Here is a 16176-nt window from a genome sequence, read left to right as displayed (position 1 = left end):
GAGCCGGAGATATCTAACGTGTATACCGAAAGCTTTTCAGAAGGCAATCTGGTGTTCCTTCTCGCGCCTTCGAAGACAATGAAAATTCCAGACACGTCATTCCAAAAGCTCTTGTTCGGCCTCAGATCAAGCTAGACACCCATTCCACTTCTCACTGCCTGTTGACATCTAGTGGAAGGCGTATGCAGTGCATGTATATCCATAGATTTCAGGCAAATTAATAGGAAGGCCCTGGAACAGAGCCTCGATTTCAGATTTTTCACTTCCTTTCAGGAAGTTTGCTGCAAAATGAGTTCTGTTTTACTCACAGATATAATTCAAACGGTTTTAGAAACTTGAGAGTGTTTTCTATCCAATAGTAATAATAATATGCATATTGTACGAGCAAGAATAGAGTACGAGGCAGTTTAATTTGGGCACGATTTTTTACAAAGTGAAAATAGCGCCCCCCTATTGACAAAAGGTTTTAAGACTACCCACCCTCAATATCCACTTGGAGCAGTTTGTAGTGTCAAATCTATTGTATGGACAATATAATGACCCATGTTTGTAGTCCTGGACCTCCTGAACATGTTGATGTATATTTAGGAGTAAACAGAGGGTCCAAATCAGCAGAAATGTGAAAGGAAGGGGGAGTTCTGGAAACTTCCTGAATTATCTTGGGGCTGTTACATATTATATTTAATATGTGTTAACATCTAGCCTTTGTTCTCCACTTCCCCTCTATGATCTATATCTTCCTGGTATGATAGTGTCCTGTCCATCATCACAAGCAGCAACTCCCATTCCCTGGACAGGAGGACTGTGTTGAGATATACTCTGGACAAGATGACCATGTAGAGACATGGAATGATTTATATTGTGCTGCAGAAAATGGTTTAACAATAATCACTGTAACAATCTCTCACATGCACACATGCATACACACAAGTATGCACACAAGTATGCCAACTTGTTCTATTTTTTGCATTAGCATAGCCACAACTACCCGTGTCATTTTGTTGATACTTCCCTAGAGTTAACACCTACAGCAGTCACACAGACAGAGACACACAGATGACTCAGAGACAGAGATATCACTAGAAGCAGAGACTTAACGTATAGAGGGTTTGCAGTTGATGTACGACGCCTCCTGGTGGCCATGTTGGAAGGCCACCACATTAATTCTAGAATCAGAGACTTAATGTATAGTAGACCTACATAGAAAGAAGACCCAGGCATTGTTAAAGATGTCAAAGGTCATCTATTCTGAACCAGATATGAACAAGAAGGTCAAGTTTAACAGAGGTGAGATGAAGGAGAGGATTGTGGATATCTACGTCAGTGCAGACACCCTGAGAGACGGTGAAACCAGCACCAAGAGAGAAGAGACAGCAGACACTGCTCCTAATAATGGACCAGGAGACCAGCACTCAGGTAACACACACACACAGACACACAAAACATAAAAGTATCTTGTATGTGTCCACAGAGCCTGATAGCTCAGGAAAGAGACCCTTCCTAGTTGTTGCAGTGTGTCTGGGGCTGCTGTGTGTTCTACTGGCTGGGATCATAGGCCTGTCTGTCTACTGTGAGTTTGTGTCCAAGTTCATTGCTTATCACCTAGTTGTAAGAAGTGCTGGTTTCTATGCATATTTAACTTGTGTTTTACCTAGTAACTATGTATTTATACTTTGTAGATAACAGAGCCATCAAAGATTCTGAGGATAAAAGGAACACCTTGTTCCAGAGTTTCTCCCTTTATAAAATCAACGCAACTGAAGAGAGAGACCAGCTACAGACCAGATACAACAACCTGACTGAAGAGAGAGACCAGCTCCAGACCAGATACAACAACCTGACTGACGAGAAAGGCCATATTCAGGCAAAGCTTTTTGTGATAGGTGAGATATAAACTGTGATAAATTATAATAATTTTATATCAATGGGTTTTTGAGGATAGAAACACTGACTAAGTTTCTCAATGTGTTCACCTTTGCTCTTCAACAGAGCAGCATTGTCAGGAGGGATGGAGATACTTTGACTCCAGTTTGTACTTCCTCTCTATTGAGAAGAAAAACTGGGAGGAGAGCAGACAGGACTGTCTGGAGAGAGGAGCAGACCTGGTGATCATAAGCAGCAGAGGTGAACAGGTGAGAGAGCGAGAGCGAGAGCGAGAGCGAGAGCGAGAGCGAGAGAGAGAGTCTCTCTTTTCATCAGTACACTAATATGTTTGCAGTATTTTATAAATATATTAAGAGTGACATAATCTTTATCTTTCTCAACAACAGACATTTCTCTTCAACCTCCACCTGAGAGCCTGGATTGGTCTGACTGACTCTGTTACTGAGGGGAACTGGAAGTGGGTGGACGGCACCCCACTGACCACAGGGTGAGAGATTTGACCATTTTACCTTGTGATATGGAGATACAAACAACAATGATATAATGCTTCCAATCATGTTCATCAAAATGTATGTTCCGACTCATGGATGTCATTCTATGCAAACTATAGATGTATCTTAGAAATCAAGTCATATTTTTAGATTAAAATGTCATTATATAAAAAATACATATCATTGTTAATGGTCCATTCTTGATAACATCTTACAGAGTGTGTCTTTGACTGTCTGGTTCTCTGTGTTGTTTAGATACTGGTGGACAGGACAGCCTAATAATGGTGGTCTGTTATCTTGGCAAGAGGACTGTGCTGAGATATACTATGGACAAGATGACCATGTAGAGACATGGAATGATGACAAATGTGGCACAATTCATAACTGGATCTGTGAGAAAGCGGTGTAACAATAACCTACTGTAACTCTCTCTCTCTCTCTCTCGTAGTTATTATGTTGACAGTTGGATACAGTACTTAATGGTTAAGTGGTTTTAAAGTGAGCGATGAACACACCATAGAGGTGAAATAGTGGTATTACAGACTTGTCTATGAGCTCTTTTTCAATTCGGCTTTACTCGATTCCTCCTCACATCCTCTCTCCTCCCCTCCTTCTCAAAACACATTGGATAATACAATCCTAGGGGAGGTGCCTTGGACCTTCTCCTCTAATAGGGTTGAAAGGAGGAGAGGAGACAGGAGGAATCTAGGAAAGACTAATTGAGATAGAGCCTTAGTGTCAGAGAGAGACAGAGGAGGAAGAAGAAAATTAAGAGAATGAGGAAGAGATAAACAATAAAACAAATAATTGTTGTGTTTAGATTTAGAGGAGAGAATGTAGACATACTGTACTCTGTAAAATGATTCTTCATTATTTTATTAGAAACATGTCATGTGATTTGCAGTAGGCTTATGCTTAGTAAAAAAAAAAGTGGGACAAATTATTAACCTGTTTATCACTTTAATAAAAGAATAACAAAGTCACAGATTAATAAATGAAGTAACAATGTCCTTTAACAAGGTCTACCAGCTTCCTGATTGAATGTGATTGGATACATAATACAGTGTGGCCTGGACACACACAGAGGACAGAGAAGTACAAAAAGGGAACACACACACACGACAAAAACAATGCTAATGCAAGGGACAACGTGTATGTTACCTATAGCAGCACCATACACCAGTGGACCTGTCTGCTACATACCCACACCCTCATGCATGTTGTCTATCTGCTGTTCTGTCTCTTCCTGGAGGTTGCTGTCTGCTCAAACCACTGGTTAAGGTGTGAAGTCCTCCCTACACCTGTAACACTGTACGTTCTCAGACACAACAGACTGTGAAGCTAAAGCAGCTGTTTAACAGGATATACAACATAATATACTGTCTGTTGTACTGTGTGCAGATCCTTAAAGTATATGATTTATGCTAATGTTGACAGGATATAGTGAACAAGAGCATATGTGGGGTTCCTGATTGGTGCAGTGGTCTAAGACACTGTATCTCAGAGCAAGAGGTGTCACTGCAGTACCTGGTTCAAATCCAGGGAGCATCACATCCGGTGATTATTGCAAGTTCCATAGGGCGGCACACAATTGGCCCAGCCTTTACCTTATGATAATATGATGAGGTTGGCCGATGCCTCATGCCCCAAGTCTTTAAAACTCAACTGAGTAAAATAATTAGATGATTAATATTCAAAAACAGAATACAATGTGACTTCCAAATGAATATGTCTTACTTCACAAGGGAAAGCTTTGGAAATTATATTCTTGAGGAAATTGATACATGAAATGCTAAATACAACATCTCCTAAATTAAAGGTTTTTCCTTTAAGACTAGAGGTTAAATGTTCTGAAAAGTTTGAGTCTCTGTATTTCAGGATGTATAGTAATTGCAGAAAAGTTATTTTTCAAGTTCATAAAGTCCTATGTAACTCCCCTCCCCAGTCTGTATTTCCAACCTGGTCTCAGAGCATTCTGTACTATCCTGTATGTAAATCTGAGACACTCCATTTAGTATGATATGTTACGTTTCACATGGTATGCATCAATTTGGGGATGTCCATCATCCATTTAATATGATATGTTATGAATTACAATGTGTATGATATGTTACGAATTACAATGTGTATGATATGTTACGAATTACAATGTGTATGATTTGTTACGAATTTGCAAAACGTACAATATGTTCTGAATTTTCTAAACATATAATGTGTTCTGAATTCTACTAACATTAGCTAGCTGGCTAACATTAGCAAGGCTAGGAGTTAACTGTAACTGGTCACTATATTTCCTGTTGCTGTGTGAAGCTGTATCTTTAACAACCACAAGTCCCCCTCAACAGGAAGAGAGATGGGGTGAGAAAACACCACTTTAAATACAGCTATTCTTCCTCCATTTACAGATTATATAAAAGAGATGCTTCATACTTTGGGATCATATGGGCAGAATCATAGCTTCCGCTTACGTGACATTTGCACTTAGTCATTCATTGATTTCAAAGGGAAACATCTGGATTTTGGCAAATATGACATTTATCTACTTCCCCAGAGTCAGAAGAACTCATGGATACAATTTGTATTTCTCTGTATCCAGTATGAAGGAAGTTAGAGGTAGTTTGTGAGCCAATGCTAACTAGAGTTACCGCAATGACTGGGGGTCTATGGCATGCTAGCAGATACTGAAAGGAATTTTATAATATCTGTACATTATAGGAACACCTGTGATTACAAAAGTACAATGATTCATGTTTTGTTTTAGCTTGAGATTAATTAAAGTTTCTGCCAATATCAGATATGTCTATGTCCTGGGAAATGCTCTTGTTACTTACATCCTCAAGCTAATCGCATTAGCCTACGTTAGCTCAACCGTCCCGTGGATGGGACACCTATCCCGAAGATTAAACCTCTTAAGGATACGCCCCTTTTTTTCAATTTTCGCCTGAAATTACATACTCAAATCGAACTGCCTGTAGCTCAGGCCCTGAAGCAAGGATATGCATATTCTTGATATCGTTTGAAAGGAAACGCTTTGTAGTTTGTGGAAATGTGAAAGGAATGTAGGAGAATATAACACAAGATAATACACAAGTTAAAGATGATACAAAGAAAAAAACAACCATTCTTTTGTATTTGTTTGGTACCATCATCTTTGAAATGCAAGAGAAAGGCCATAATGTATTATTCCAGCCCAGGTGCCATATACATTTTGGCCACTAGATTGCAGCAGTGCATGTGCAAAGTTTTAGACTGATACAATGAACCATTGCATTTCTGTTCAAAATTATGTATCAAGACTTCCCAAATATGCCTAACAGTGCAGTTAGAGGAAAAGGAGAAGGTCACCCGCGGAGTGGTGGAGAACGAGCACGGGGAAGAGGCCGTGGAAGAGGAAACTCAAAGACTTTCATCTGCTATACCTGCAATCAACCTGGCCACACTTCCCGCTTCTGTCCCCAGAAAGGCTGCTTTGTATGTGTCCAACCTGGTCATTCTCAGAGAGATTGCCCAAACGCTCAGGGAAACCCAGAATCAACAGATCGTGGACCCTGGCTGAGTGCCCCTCATCCACACACAGCGGCACACAACCCAGGGTTTTGACCAGACGAAGGAGAAGAGGAAGTTGAGACAAAGACGGAAGATAGTGCTAATCTTGTGCCACAGTTGGTGAAAATGCTCTCCTCTCCTAATCAGTCGTCCATGGTGCAAGTTCAGATAGAAGGTAAGTGGATTGAATTTCTATGCGATACGGAGGCAACCATATCGTTTATTAATTTGAAATCATACCCAGACCCACCTCTGTCTGAAGCTACTGTCATTTCGGTTGGGGCATCGGGAGTGCACATGGAAAAGGCTTCCTGGAATTCCACGTTCAGTGGTGCAGGGCATCTGGGTGGGCCCTCCAACTTTACTGTTGCCTGTTCTTCCTCACTCCTGTTTTCCATACATGTGTAACTTGACGCATGGTAAGGACCATGTGTCAAAGGGGGGATTATAGAAATGATGAGACAATATGATGAGACAAAACGTTTGACTATTTTTCATTAATTAGTCTAATATAGTAAGAAACACTTCTTGGAAGGGTTTGTATGACCGCTTTCCTGACTTTCTAGTGTTGTTTGATCACCCTCACTGGAAAGACAATAGGATGATGAATTTTAAGGTCATTTGTTATACTGATTTGAAGGTCATTAGTAATACTAATAATTATGATGAAGTTTATGGTCCATAGCCCTATCTGTGACTCAGACCAACGGGAAGAAGGAGAGGGCGTTGCCTTTGAACAAGGGTAGGCTGTCTAAAGTCTATTTTCCTATGACTTTCCTGCACTTTCACTGGCTGTTGTCATATCGATCCCGTTAACGGGATTGCAGCCATTTAAGTCTATTTTCCTATGACTGTATGGGTACTATTTGTTTTCGTTATGGAGTTATTATCGGTAGTGATTCTAATTCGATCTGTTCTTTGAAATTATTTTGTTTTGTTTTTTAACCAGTAGTGTTGTTTTGTTATTTTAACACATTACTCACATTCTGTCAGAAATGGGGGAATAGTGATATGTAGGGGTGTATCGAGTGATACATGAAGGAGCGAACTGTTGTGTTGCTTGTTCTGTTCTGTTTCGATACAAATCTCACCAGGTTGGGTCTGCTGGATTACTGGGATTTCTGCCGATGGGTTAGAGGTCTAACTTCCTGATCCTGTAACTCTGCGATGAAGTTGACAGTGTGATGGGGAGTATAAATCAATTTGAAAAAAACGAATTAAAAAACGAATAACGTTTTCAACAGAATGTGTTGCTATTCTCTTTGACATATGTTTAGCGATACGTTTTAAGAATAATTGGTAAAAGTAATACATTGTCATATTGTCAATGCTTGTCTGGATTTCCTGAATACTATAAATAACTGAACTAAACTGTGTTTCTGTCCTCTCTTGGGGTTATCACGAGGGTGACTGCAGTCATTGTCTTAATGCATGGAAGGAATAATTTGACCTCGAGGACGGTGTGAACCTCAAAACCCCCTCTAACCGGCTGAAGAAGAGCGACAAAGGCGTTAAATCCGGCCCTGTCCCGCACCACTTCTACCGAGAGACCTGAGTCCAAGCCAGCAACCCGGTGTATAGCATCTAATCATGGCTATCAACTGCTTTTCTCTCAGGAGTGGGACAGAAGTCCACATGGAGTAAGCATGGAGAGAACTGTTCCAAAACTTGAATGATGTTGGGCCATCCTCTTGAACTATGAAGCGATCTGAAGAATACTATGAAGAGACGCCAGGGGGCGTCTCCAAAAAGTACAATCTTTGTCCCCATGTGCAGCTGCAAACTGTAGCCTGGCTTTTCTATGGCGGTTTTGGAGCAGTTGCTTCTTCCTTGCTGAGCGGCCTTTCAGGTTATGTTGATATAGGACTCATTTTACTGTTGATATAGATACTTTTGTACCTGTTTCCTCCAGCATCTTCACAAGGTCCTTTGCTGTTGTTCTGGGATTGATTTGCACTTTTCACACCAAAGTACTTTAATCTCTAGGAGACAAAACGCGTCTGTGGGGATGGTTGTGAGCTCTACAGCCCAGGGCCCGGTTTCCCAAAAGCATCGTAAGGCTAAGTCCATCGTTACAACCACAGGATCCTATTGTTCTAAGATTAACTTAGCCTTAATATGCTTTTGGGAAACCGGGCCCAGGTCTCTGTCACCAACACTACAGCTGTACCTGTAGTTAGTACTACATCCACCCAGGTCTCCGTCATCAACACTACAGATGTACCTGTAGTTAGCACTACATCCACCCAGGTCTCTGTCACCAACACTACAGCTGTACCTGTAGTTAGTACTACATCCACCCAGGTCTCTGTCACCAACACTACAGCTGTACCTGTAGTTAGTACTACATCCACCCAGGTCTCTGTCACCAACACTACAGCTGTACCTGTAGTTAGTACTACATCCACCCAGGTCTCTGTCACCAACACTACAGCTGTACCTGTAGTTAGTACTACATCAACCCAGGTCTCTGTCACCAACTCTACAGCTTTACCTGTAGTTAGTACTACATCCACCCAGGTCTCTGTCACCAACACTACCGCTGTACCTGTAGTTAGTACTACATCCACCCTGGTCTCTGTCACCAACACTACAGCTGTACCTGTAGTTAGTACTACATCCACCCAGGTCTCTGTCACCAACACTAAAGCTGTACCTGTAGTTAGTACTACATCCACCCAGGTCTCTGTCACCAACACTACAGCTGTACCTGTAGTTAGTACTACATCCACCCAGGTCTCTGTCACCAACACTACAGCTGTACCTGTAGTTTGTACTACATCCACCCAGGTCTCTGTCACCAACACTACAGCTGTACCTGTAGTCAGTACTACATCCACCCACGTCTCTGTCACCAACACTACAGCTGTAGGTATAGTTAGTACTACATCCACCCAGGTCTCTGTCACCAACACTACAGCTGTACCTGTAGTTAGTACTACATCCACCCAGGTCTCTGTCACCAACACTTCAGCTGTACCTGTAGTTAGTACTACATCCACCCAGGTCTCTGTCAGCAACACTACAGCTGTACCTGTAGTTAGTACTACATCCACCCAGGTCTCTGTCACCAACACTACAGTTGTACCTGTAGTTAGTACTACATCCACCCAGGTCTCTGTCAGCAACACTACAGCTGTACCTGTAGTTAGTACTACGTCCACCAGAGGGACACCTTTGACTCTGTCCCTGTATGTTAGGATCTGTGTGATGCTTTCTCTCCTCCTGTGGAATAGAGTAGAGCTATAGAGTTGTATAATAGTTCATGTTGGTAGATGTCATGTGGAACAGTGGAATCAGTGCAGAGAGAGTTGTGTCATTTGATGTAACTGGTATGTATATGTTATGTTGTACTAAAAGACAGGGTGGAAATATTAATTTTTGGTCATAAAACATGTGAAGTTTGTTAAATAATTTTTTTCTATTCTCTTAAATCTGTCAAACTGAAACTATGGAGATGTTGTCAGAACCTATGCTTTTCATTCTGAGTAACTCTTCACAGACATCACAGATAGAAAGATCCCTATATGGCCATTGGTGGCCGGTCACACTCCGGGGGGAAGTTTCCCCTAGGTACAGATCTAGGATCAGGTTTATCTCCCCCAATCCTAACCTTAACCATTTGTGGTGGAAATGCAAAACCGACCTAAGATCAGCATCTACCCCCTACACTACTAGTCACAGAGTGAGATCCATAATGTGCTCAGTCAGGTTATATGTAGTGTATATGTCAATTAACAGGATCCCTAATAATGTTAGCACATCCAAAATTGTCACCCTGTGAATTCACACATACATCATATAATATGATATAGAGTCATACTATGCATTATATTATCACACTAAGGCTGGTGGGAGTCATATAATGTATTATATATTCAAACTAAGGCTGGTGGGAGTCATATCATGTATTATATTGTCACACTAAGGCTGGTGGGAGTCATATCATGTATTATATTATCAAACTAAGGCTGGTGGGAGTCATATAATGTATTATATTATCAAACTAAGACTGGTGGGAGTCATATCATGTATTATATTATCAAACTAAGGCTGGTGGGAGTCATATCATGTAGTATATTATCAAACTAAGACTGGTGGGAGTCATATCATGTATTATATTATCAAACTAAGGCTGGTGGGAGTCATATCATGTATTATATTATCAAACTAAGGCTGGTGGGAGTCATATCATGTAGTATATTATCAAACTAAGACTGGTGGGAGTCATATCATGTATTATATTATCAAACTAAGGCTGGTGGGAGTCACGTGGTTGCCAGTGTTTCTAATCCACTGTGGTTGACAGATAAAGAGTTTCACTACCATACAGTATGTCAAGGTATGCTTGTAATCGTTAAGGACTGTAATCGTTAACTGAATTGAGCTGACCACAGGAAAAATCCTAGAAAAAATCCTTCCCATGTTGAGGCAGGTCTGAGGTTGTTGGGGCTGGGTCTTGTTCTGCCCATGTTGAGACTGGGCCTCGTTCTTCCCATGTTGAGGCTGGGCTGGGGTTGTTGAAAATGGTCCAAATGCTGCTTTTGTTGAGGCTGGGCTGGGGGTTTTGAGGCTTGGCCTGGTACTACCCCTGTTTATGCTGGGGCTGGTGCTGGTGCTCCTGTTAGGCCCTGTGTGCTGGAGCCTCCCGCTCTCTTGCCCTGTAGGGTGAAAGGAACCGTACACATAAATAGCAACACAAGAACATAGATGGCGAGAGTCAGCAGTACCTGCACATATAGAAGAGCATGTAGGCACTCCGGGCTCTGGTCCTCAGCACAGTGGCTTCATTGGACATTGACACCTGGCTGTCGTTACAGCAGAACCAGTTTCCACTGGCATGCAAGATGTCACTAATGTAGTGCCCTGTGGAACAAGGAAGACAGACTAGAGGTCAAAGGTCAGACTATTGTGGGTAATAGAGTGTGTTGTAACAGTTAAACAGTTCCTTTGGGAGGTATTTTATCTCTTACATGTGTAAAGTTTTGAAATCAGAGATAAACAAATACACTTGGCATATAATTAGGCATGCCTCTCCATTCTTTTGAATTAAATTGCATAAACTCTAAACATATTGCAGTGCTTGTTGGGATGGCACTTCACTCTGAAGCCTGCAGCCTTTCTCGCTTGGTCGAAATGCTATTGGCGGGTCTAATTATCCCCTACACCAGGGATCCACAAATGGCGGCACACGGGACAAATTTGGCCCACAGGTGAATTTATTTGGCCCACCATGTTTTCTGACCCAATAAAATGTCATATTTAAAAGACTGTAAAAACACCAGCAAGTCAGCTCCAAGTGATTTTCATTTTGGAAATCTGTTTCAAAGTATTCCCACGCACAATAAAGAGATATATGTGATTGTACACAAATGTAAGCAATGTTTGAAATGAGTAAAATATTATATCTGTTTGGCCTTCTTACGGTCAATTTGCGGTCCACAAATGATTTGTAATTTTGTTCCATACCCCTGCAAATCTGGCTAAGACAAAAAATGTCATATGCATTGTGCATCTGCATGTGTGTGTTTTATGTTATTTACTTACCGGAGTTTGCGGAGCCTCCCAAATGAGAGACTACCCCAGTCAGCTGGTAGTAACCATTCACTGACTGCACTGGCTGCTGCTTCTGTAAGAAAACACATGTGATCGTAGGATTCTCATTTCCTCTACAGTCCACCACACTGTCTACAGTCTACTACAGTACTAGTCTACTACAGGAGGTCTACTACATCGTGTACTCCTCATAACTATCTCAGTGTTCTGTCATAACTTATTTTTCACTGGTTTCACTCTCTATCTCTCTCTCTCTTCTCACCACTGAGGCTGTCAGCAGCACTTTTCCTGGTTCCTGGTCATTTGAATCTGAGGGGTCAAATATACATATCAAGAGCTGTGAAAACGTGGTCACTTGTCTGAAATGCGCTGGACTAAAACAGCTCCCATACATCACTAAAGATGTCTGAGAAACATTTTAAACTGCAGCTTCCAGCTTCTCTGTCAGCAGGACCGTTTTGGGAGTGGGTGGTTTGTGTGGTGTTGGAGCAAGAAGAGTGTTATGGTGCCATGACCTACCTGAACAGCAGAGGGCGCTGTCTTTGGCCTCTCCAGGTGGGCTGGAGACTTGGCTGGCGAGGGTCTGGGGGATGGACCCCTGGATGCTGGGGGCCTGGTTGGTGAGGGCCTGTGGGCTGTTACTGTGCAGGTGTGGCACCATGTCCCCACAGAGGGTGGAGAGCCTCAGCTCCGAAGGAAACAAAAGAGGAGCCTCCAGCTTCTCCAACCCCCCAGGTCCTCCAAACCTCTTCAGATGCAGAACCAGCACACTACCCAGAGACAGAGAGGAAGAGAGATGAACAGACAGACAATGAAACCAGTCAACAAAATAACAGAGGAGTGAAATGTGTTCGGTGGTGCTCATCCCTAAGTCCTACAACCTGCTCAGGAAGGTAACTACTCCTAAAGGCTCAGGACACAATGACCACTCATTCCATGAAACACTGCTCGTCCTATGAGAGGTTATAAAGGGACAACTCACAGAGGCAGTGTGTGGAACTGCTCCACCTTTAAGGCGTGGAGGCCTTTACAACCCTCACATGTGAATTCAACCTGTTCACCCTGGTTAGAAACAAAAGCATTACAAAATGAATGACACCACTACAATAATAAGAGCGTATTCTGAGGCAGTGGGCAGCTTGCCCTGGGTGTTAGTCTCTACATGCAGGGCTGAGCCCTAAGTGCTGACTTTGAAAGTGAGTGCTAGGCTGCTCAGCAAGGTGCGCTCAGGGCTGAAGTCCAATGAGAGGTGGTTGTAGTCCTCTCTGGTGGACGACTCGCGCCCACAGCTTCAGAAGCAGGACAAAGAGAAGGAAAATGCATCAAGTCTGTTTGTGTGTCAGGTCTCTACAATGTTTCTGTTATGCCATGTGTTTTGTAATATTGTTTGTAGAAAGATCATCTTCTCAGTAGATACATTACAACCAATGGGATCTCTTACCTGGTACATGTGCGCACCGACACAAGCTGGAACTCCAGCTGAGAAACAGGGCAGGTATAGTTCACCCCGAGGGTCTTCAGTATCATGCCCTCCTCCTTCAGCTGGCACAGCATGTTCACAAGTAACTCGTGTGCGTCCTATGAAGAGGAAGAGAGAAACACACCAAGATAAAAGCAAATGATGAAGAGAAAATGAACCCTTGCAAAAAGAGTGCTAGTACACAAGAGAGTAGTGCCTCAGTTACCTGTTGCGTGTCCCCCAGATACTTCAAATCGTATCCCGACAAGGAGTACTTGACCTTCCACATGAGGTCTGCTTTTGAGGCCTGGTTTGCACCACTGTCAGGTAGACTCAAACGGTGCACATCAGACAGACACCTGTAGGGGAGACAGAGAGTAAATTAGCAGCTGACTAGATGGTGTCAACCTACTGGCTTATGCCTGAAGAGGCAGATGAGTATATACAAATATGTTTTATCTAGCGGCACCCCATCATTAGAAATGATTCATTCGAGTCAAAGCAATTTCACCTTTGAGGACGGACAATGAAGCCAAACAACAAAAATGTGTTGTTTATTCTCCTAAGATATTTGGTTTGGATACTGCTCTCAATTCCAGAGCATTTTAAAAAAACGACCAAATTTCCCACGGTAAGGTGGAATGTTCAGTCAATGAGCATTATGGGTCATGTAGTCATTCTACACTTTCCAAATTGGCCTACAAATGCGTACATCATGATCATTGTGTCATTATTGTTCCTCTTGGTTATGAAGATTCCGAAAACAAAACAAAAACTGAAAAAAAAAGAAAAAAAAAATACAATACACAGCAAAATATGAAGTGGTTAAGGTTAGGAAAAGGGTTTGGATTAGTGAAAATGCTCTCCTAACCTGCTACGACAATCACTTTCTATAGAAGTGGCGTGAAAAGAGTGTCCCTTCTTTAATTTATGACCACAAATAATGGGTGTGTGGGGTGAGTGTCTGCTTTTGAGCCTTCCTTACCTGAGCAGGTTGGAGAAGGGGGAGGAGCTCCAGAGTTGTTCCTGGTGCAGGATTGCCTTTGAGAAGGACGGCAGGACCAGGAGGCACTGCAGGGTGGCGTTAAGGAAGCAAGTGTTGCCAATGTTAGGCAACCTGTGAAGAAGAAGCAGCCATCAGTACACACATAGAGATGAATCATAAACCTTCATATCTCTATAAAGTGATGATAATGGCAGCCATCTTGGTCAGGGATAAATGATATTTAACACAAAGAAGTGGATGTCCTTTAGACCAAGGTTGACATAATTCATGGGTTTATAAATATCTAATAAAACGAACATGCTCGATAGTAAGCCCTATCCCCATAGTATATCAGACACTGATCTCTAAACAACAAATAACTTATATTCAATGCATTTGCAGTGTGTTGTGGTTTACCCAAGAAGTTCCATGTTGACCAGTGCCCCCCGTTCTCCTCTGGCCCCCTGGGTCTCTTCTGGCCCTCTGGTGGCTGAGCTGGCCCTGGGAAGAGTCATGCTTCTGGTGGCTGAGCTGGCCCTGGGAAGAGTCATGCTTCTGGTGGCTAAACTGGACCTGGGAAGAGTCATGCTTCTGGTGGCTGAGCTGGTCCTGGAAAGAGTCATGCTTCTGGTGGCTGAGCTGGCCCTGGGAAGAGTCATGCTTCTGGTGGCTGAGCTGGCCCTGGGAGGAGTCATGCTTCTGGTGGCTGAGCTGGCCCTGGGAAGAGTCATGCTTCTGGTGGCTGAGACTGGCCTCTGGGGTCTTGGACTAGAGTGTTCCTGAAGAGACAGAGGTCTGGAGGAAGGAGAGAAACTGGTCTAAAGCCTCCAACACAGAGATAGTACCACTCTACAAAGTCTCTCTATTAAATACTATACTGTACTATAAACACAGTCTGAGTAGTTATGCATGTACTGATGTCCATATACATGCAGTGTACCAAGTAGACCAGGGCAATAGGTTAGTACTCTCTTTATCCACTAGATGTGGATAGAAGAGCCTAAAACTACAGTTTGAGGAAAATAACTTTCTGGGACTGTGTTTATCAAGTGTCTCAGAGTAGGAGTCTGATCTAGGATCAGTTTTGCCTTTTAGATCATAATAAATCAGATTATTATGGACAGAGGACCTGATCCTAGATTAGCACTCATACTCTTGATAAACACTGGCCCTGGTCTTGTAGCACTAAACCCAACTCTCCAAAGAGACTCTAGGATGGCACTGTACTTTATGTTTGAATTACCTGACTGTTGTGCCCTCCTGGCTGGTGTCTCCATGACAGTCCAGAGGGTTGGTAGGAGAGGGAGAACTAGGATGGGACACCACTGGAGAGGATTTCACTGGGGAAGGGTGTTTGGCAGGTGACCGGGGTACAGAGGGCTGTTTAGCAGGAGAGCAAGGCTGAGAGGAACATTTAACAGGAGAGGGAGGTGGATGGAGGGAGGAGAGTTGATCAGAGGGTGAGGGGTCAGAGGTGGCGAAGCCATTCTGTTCAGAACCGTCAGATGGATTTGGAGAGGGGGATGAAGTGCCACTCTCCTTCTTCTTTCTTCTCTTCTGCTCCACATCAACTGAATTTGCTTTCTGACGTTTTTTCTGTTGACAAGAAGATGTGATAGTGCTAAATCCTTTTTTCCTTGATCCCCAGCCAATGGAAGAGGGGGGTCATCAGAATAGGAAAAGGTAGGCCTAAATTAGAGGAACTTAGCTATCTATCCTAAACCTCAAATAACACAGTATAGACAGGTTACATTGAGTGACATTTGCAAAAGCCAAACTTCATGTACATTTCATGTACACTTTTTATGTATTTGTCAATCAGAATGTACTTTAACTTGTACTCTTCCCACTAGGTCTATATAAGAAATACTACTCCAGAATATAAGTAGTTGTTAATCAATTAAATGACCTGATTTCATACCTTTTTGCACCAGCAGAAACAAGCCATGTCAATAACCAATGAAGACTGATACATTTCCTCATTAACCCATTGTTCAAATTGGCTTTAAGACCATTGTGATGTCATCGGTCATGTATGACACCACCATCTGGCAACCCAATCTCTAATATTTTAAAATCTATTGTTCAATGAACAAATATGTTTTATTGAAGAGCAAAGTTATGCAGTATACATACAATATTGTAGATAATATGTTCCATTGTTTTCTTGTTTATTTTTATACATTCATTTTTTGTATGTTGTTTCATTGAACGTACGACCACAATAAAGGCATTTTAAGTGCCTTCACCTTCAT

At 42.3% G+C, this 16176-nt stretch overlaps 2 protein-coding genes across 2 annotated transcripts; one reads left to right on the top strand and one right to left on the bottom strand.

Moving 5' to 3' along the window:
• Positions 1-1229: 1229 nt before the first annotated feature.
• On the top strand, positions 1230-3071 carry LOC139579749 (CD209 antigen-like protein C). Its single transcript, XM_071408571.1, has 5 exons — positions 1230-1416; positions 1680-1883; positions 1990-2132; positions 2271-2371; positions 2631-3071. The coding sequence occupies exons 1-5, from the start codon at positions 1230-1232 to the stop codon at positions 2782-2784; spliced, it is 789 nt and encodes a 262-aa protein (XP_071264672.1). The 3' UTR covers positions 2785-3071.
• Positions 3072-10329: 7258 nt separating this feature from the next.
• Positions 10330-15582, bottom strand: LOC139579265 (ubiquitin carboxyl-terminal hydrolase 37-like). The gene is made up of 10 exons (XM_071407765.1): positions 15165-15582; positions 14339-14716; positions 13922-14053; positions 13163-13295; positions 12919-13055; positions 12667-12766; positions 12460-12539; positions 11997-12247; positions 11469-11550; positions 10330-10582 (listed from the first exon to the last, which is right to left on the bottom strand). Exons 2-10 carry the CDS (start codon positions 14650-14652, stop codon positions 10546-10548), a joined length of 1266 nt encoding a protein of 421 aa, XP_071263866.1. The 5' UTR covers positions 14653-14716; positions 15165-15582; the 3' UTR covers positions 10330-10545.
• Between the last annotated feature and the right edge of the window lie 594 nt (positions 15583-16176).

The sequence above is a fragment of the Salvelinus alpinus genome, chromosome 6, assembly GCF_045679555.1.
Source record: "Salvelinus alpinus chromosome 6, SLU_Salpinus.1, whole genome shotgun sequence".
In the NCBI taxonomy this organism is placed as follows: domain Eukaryota; kingdom Metazoa; phylum Chordata; class Actinopteri; order Salmoniformes; family Salmonidae; genus Salvelinus; species Salvelinus alpinus.
Note: the sequence above shows the minus strand (reverse complement) of the source record. Positions and strands in the feature narration are given on the sequence as shown.

Bases quoted from the DNA above. Each gene is read 5' to 3' on its own strand.
- LOC139579265 (XM_071407765.1), bottom strand. From the start codon at position 14,652: ATGACTCTTCCCAGGGCCAGCTCAGCCACCAGAAGCATGACTCCTCCC. The intron at 14,054-14,338 runs GTAAACCACAAC...TCTTCTTCACAG, and splicing joins GTCAACATGGAACTTCTTGG to GTTGCCTAACATTGGCAACA. The intron at 11,551-11,996 runs GTAGGTCATGGC...GTTTTCTTACAG, and splicing joins CAGCGCCCTCTGCTGTTCAG to AAGCAGCAGCCAGTGCAGTC.
- LOC139579749 (XM_071408571.1), top strand. From the start codon at position 1,230: ATGTCAAAGGTCATCTATTCTGAACCAGATATGAACAAGAAGGTCAAG. The intron at 1,417-1,679 runs GTAACACACACA...TATACTTTGTAG, and splicing joins ACCAGGAGACCAGCACTCAG to ATAACAGAGCCATCAAAGAT. The intron at 2,133-2,270 runs GTGAGAGAGCGA...TCTCAACAACAG, and splicing joins TAAGCAGCAGAGGTGAACAG to ACATTTCTCTTCAACCTCCA.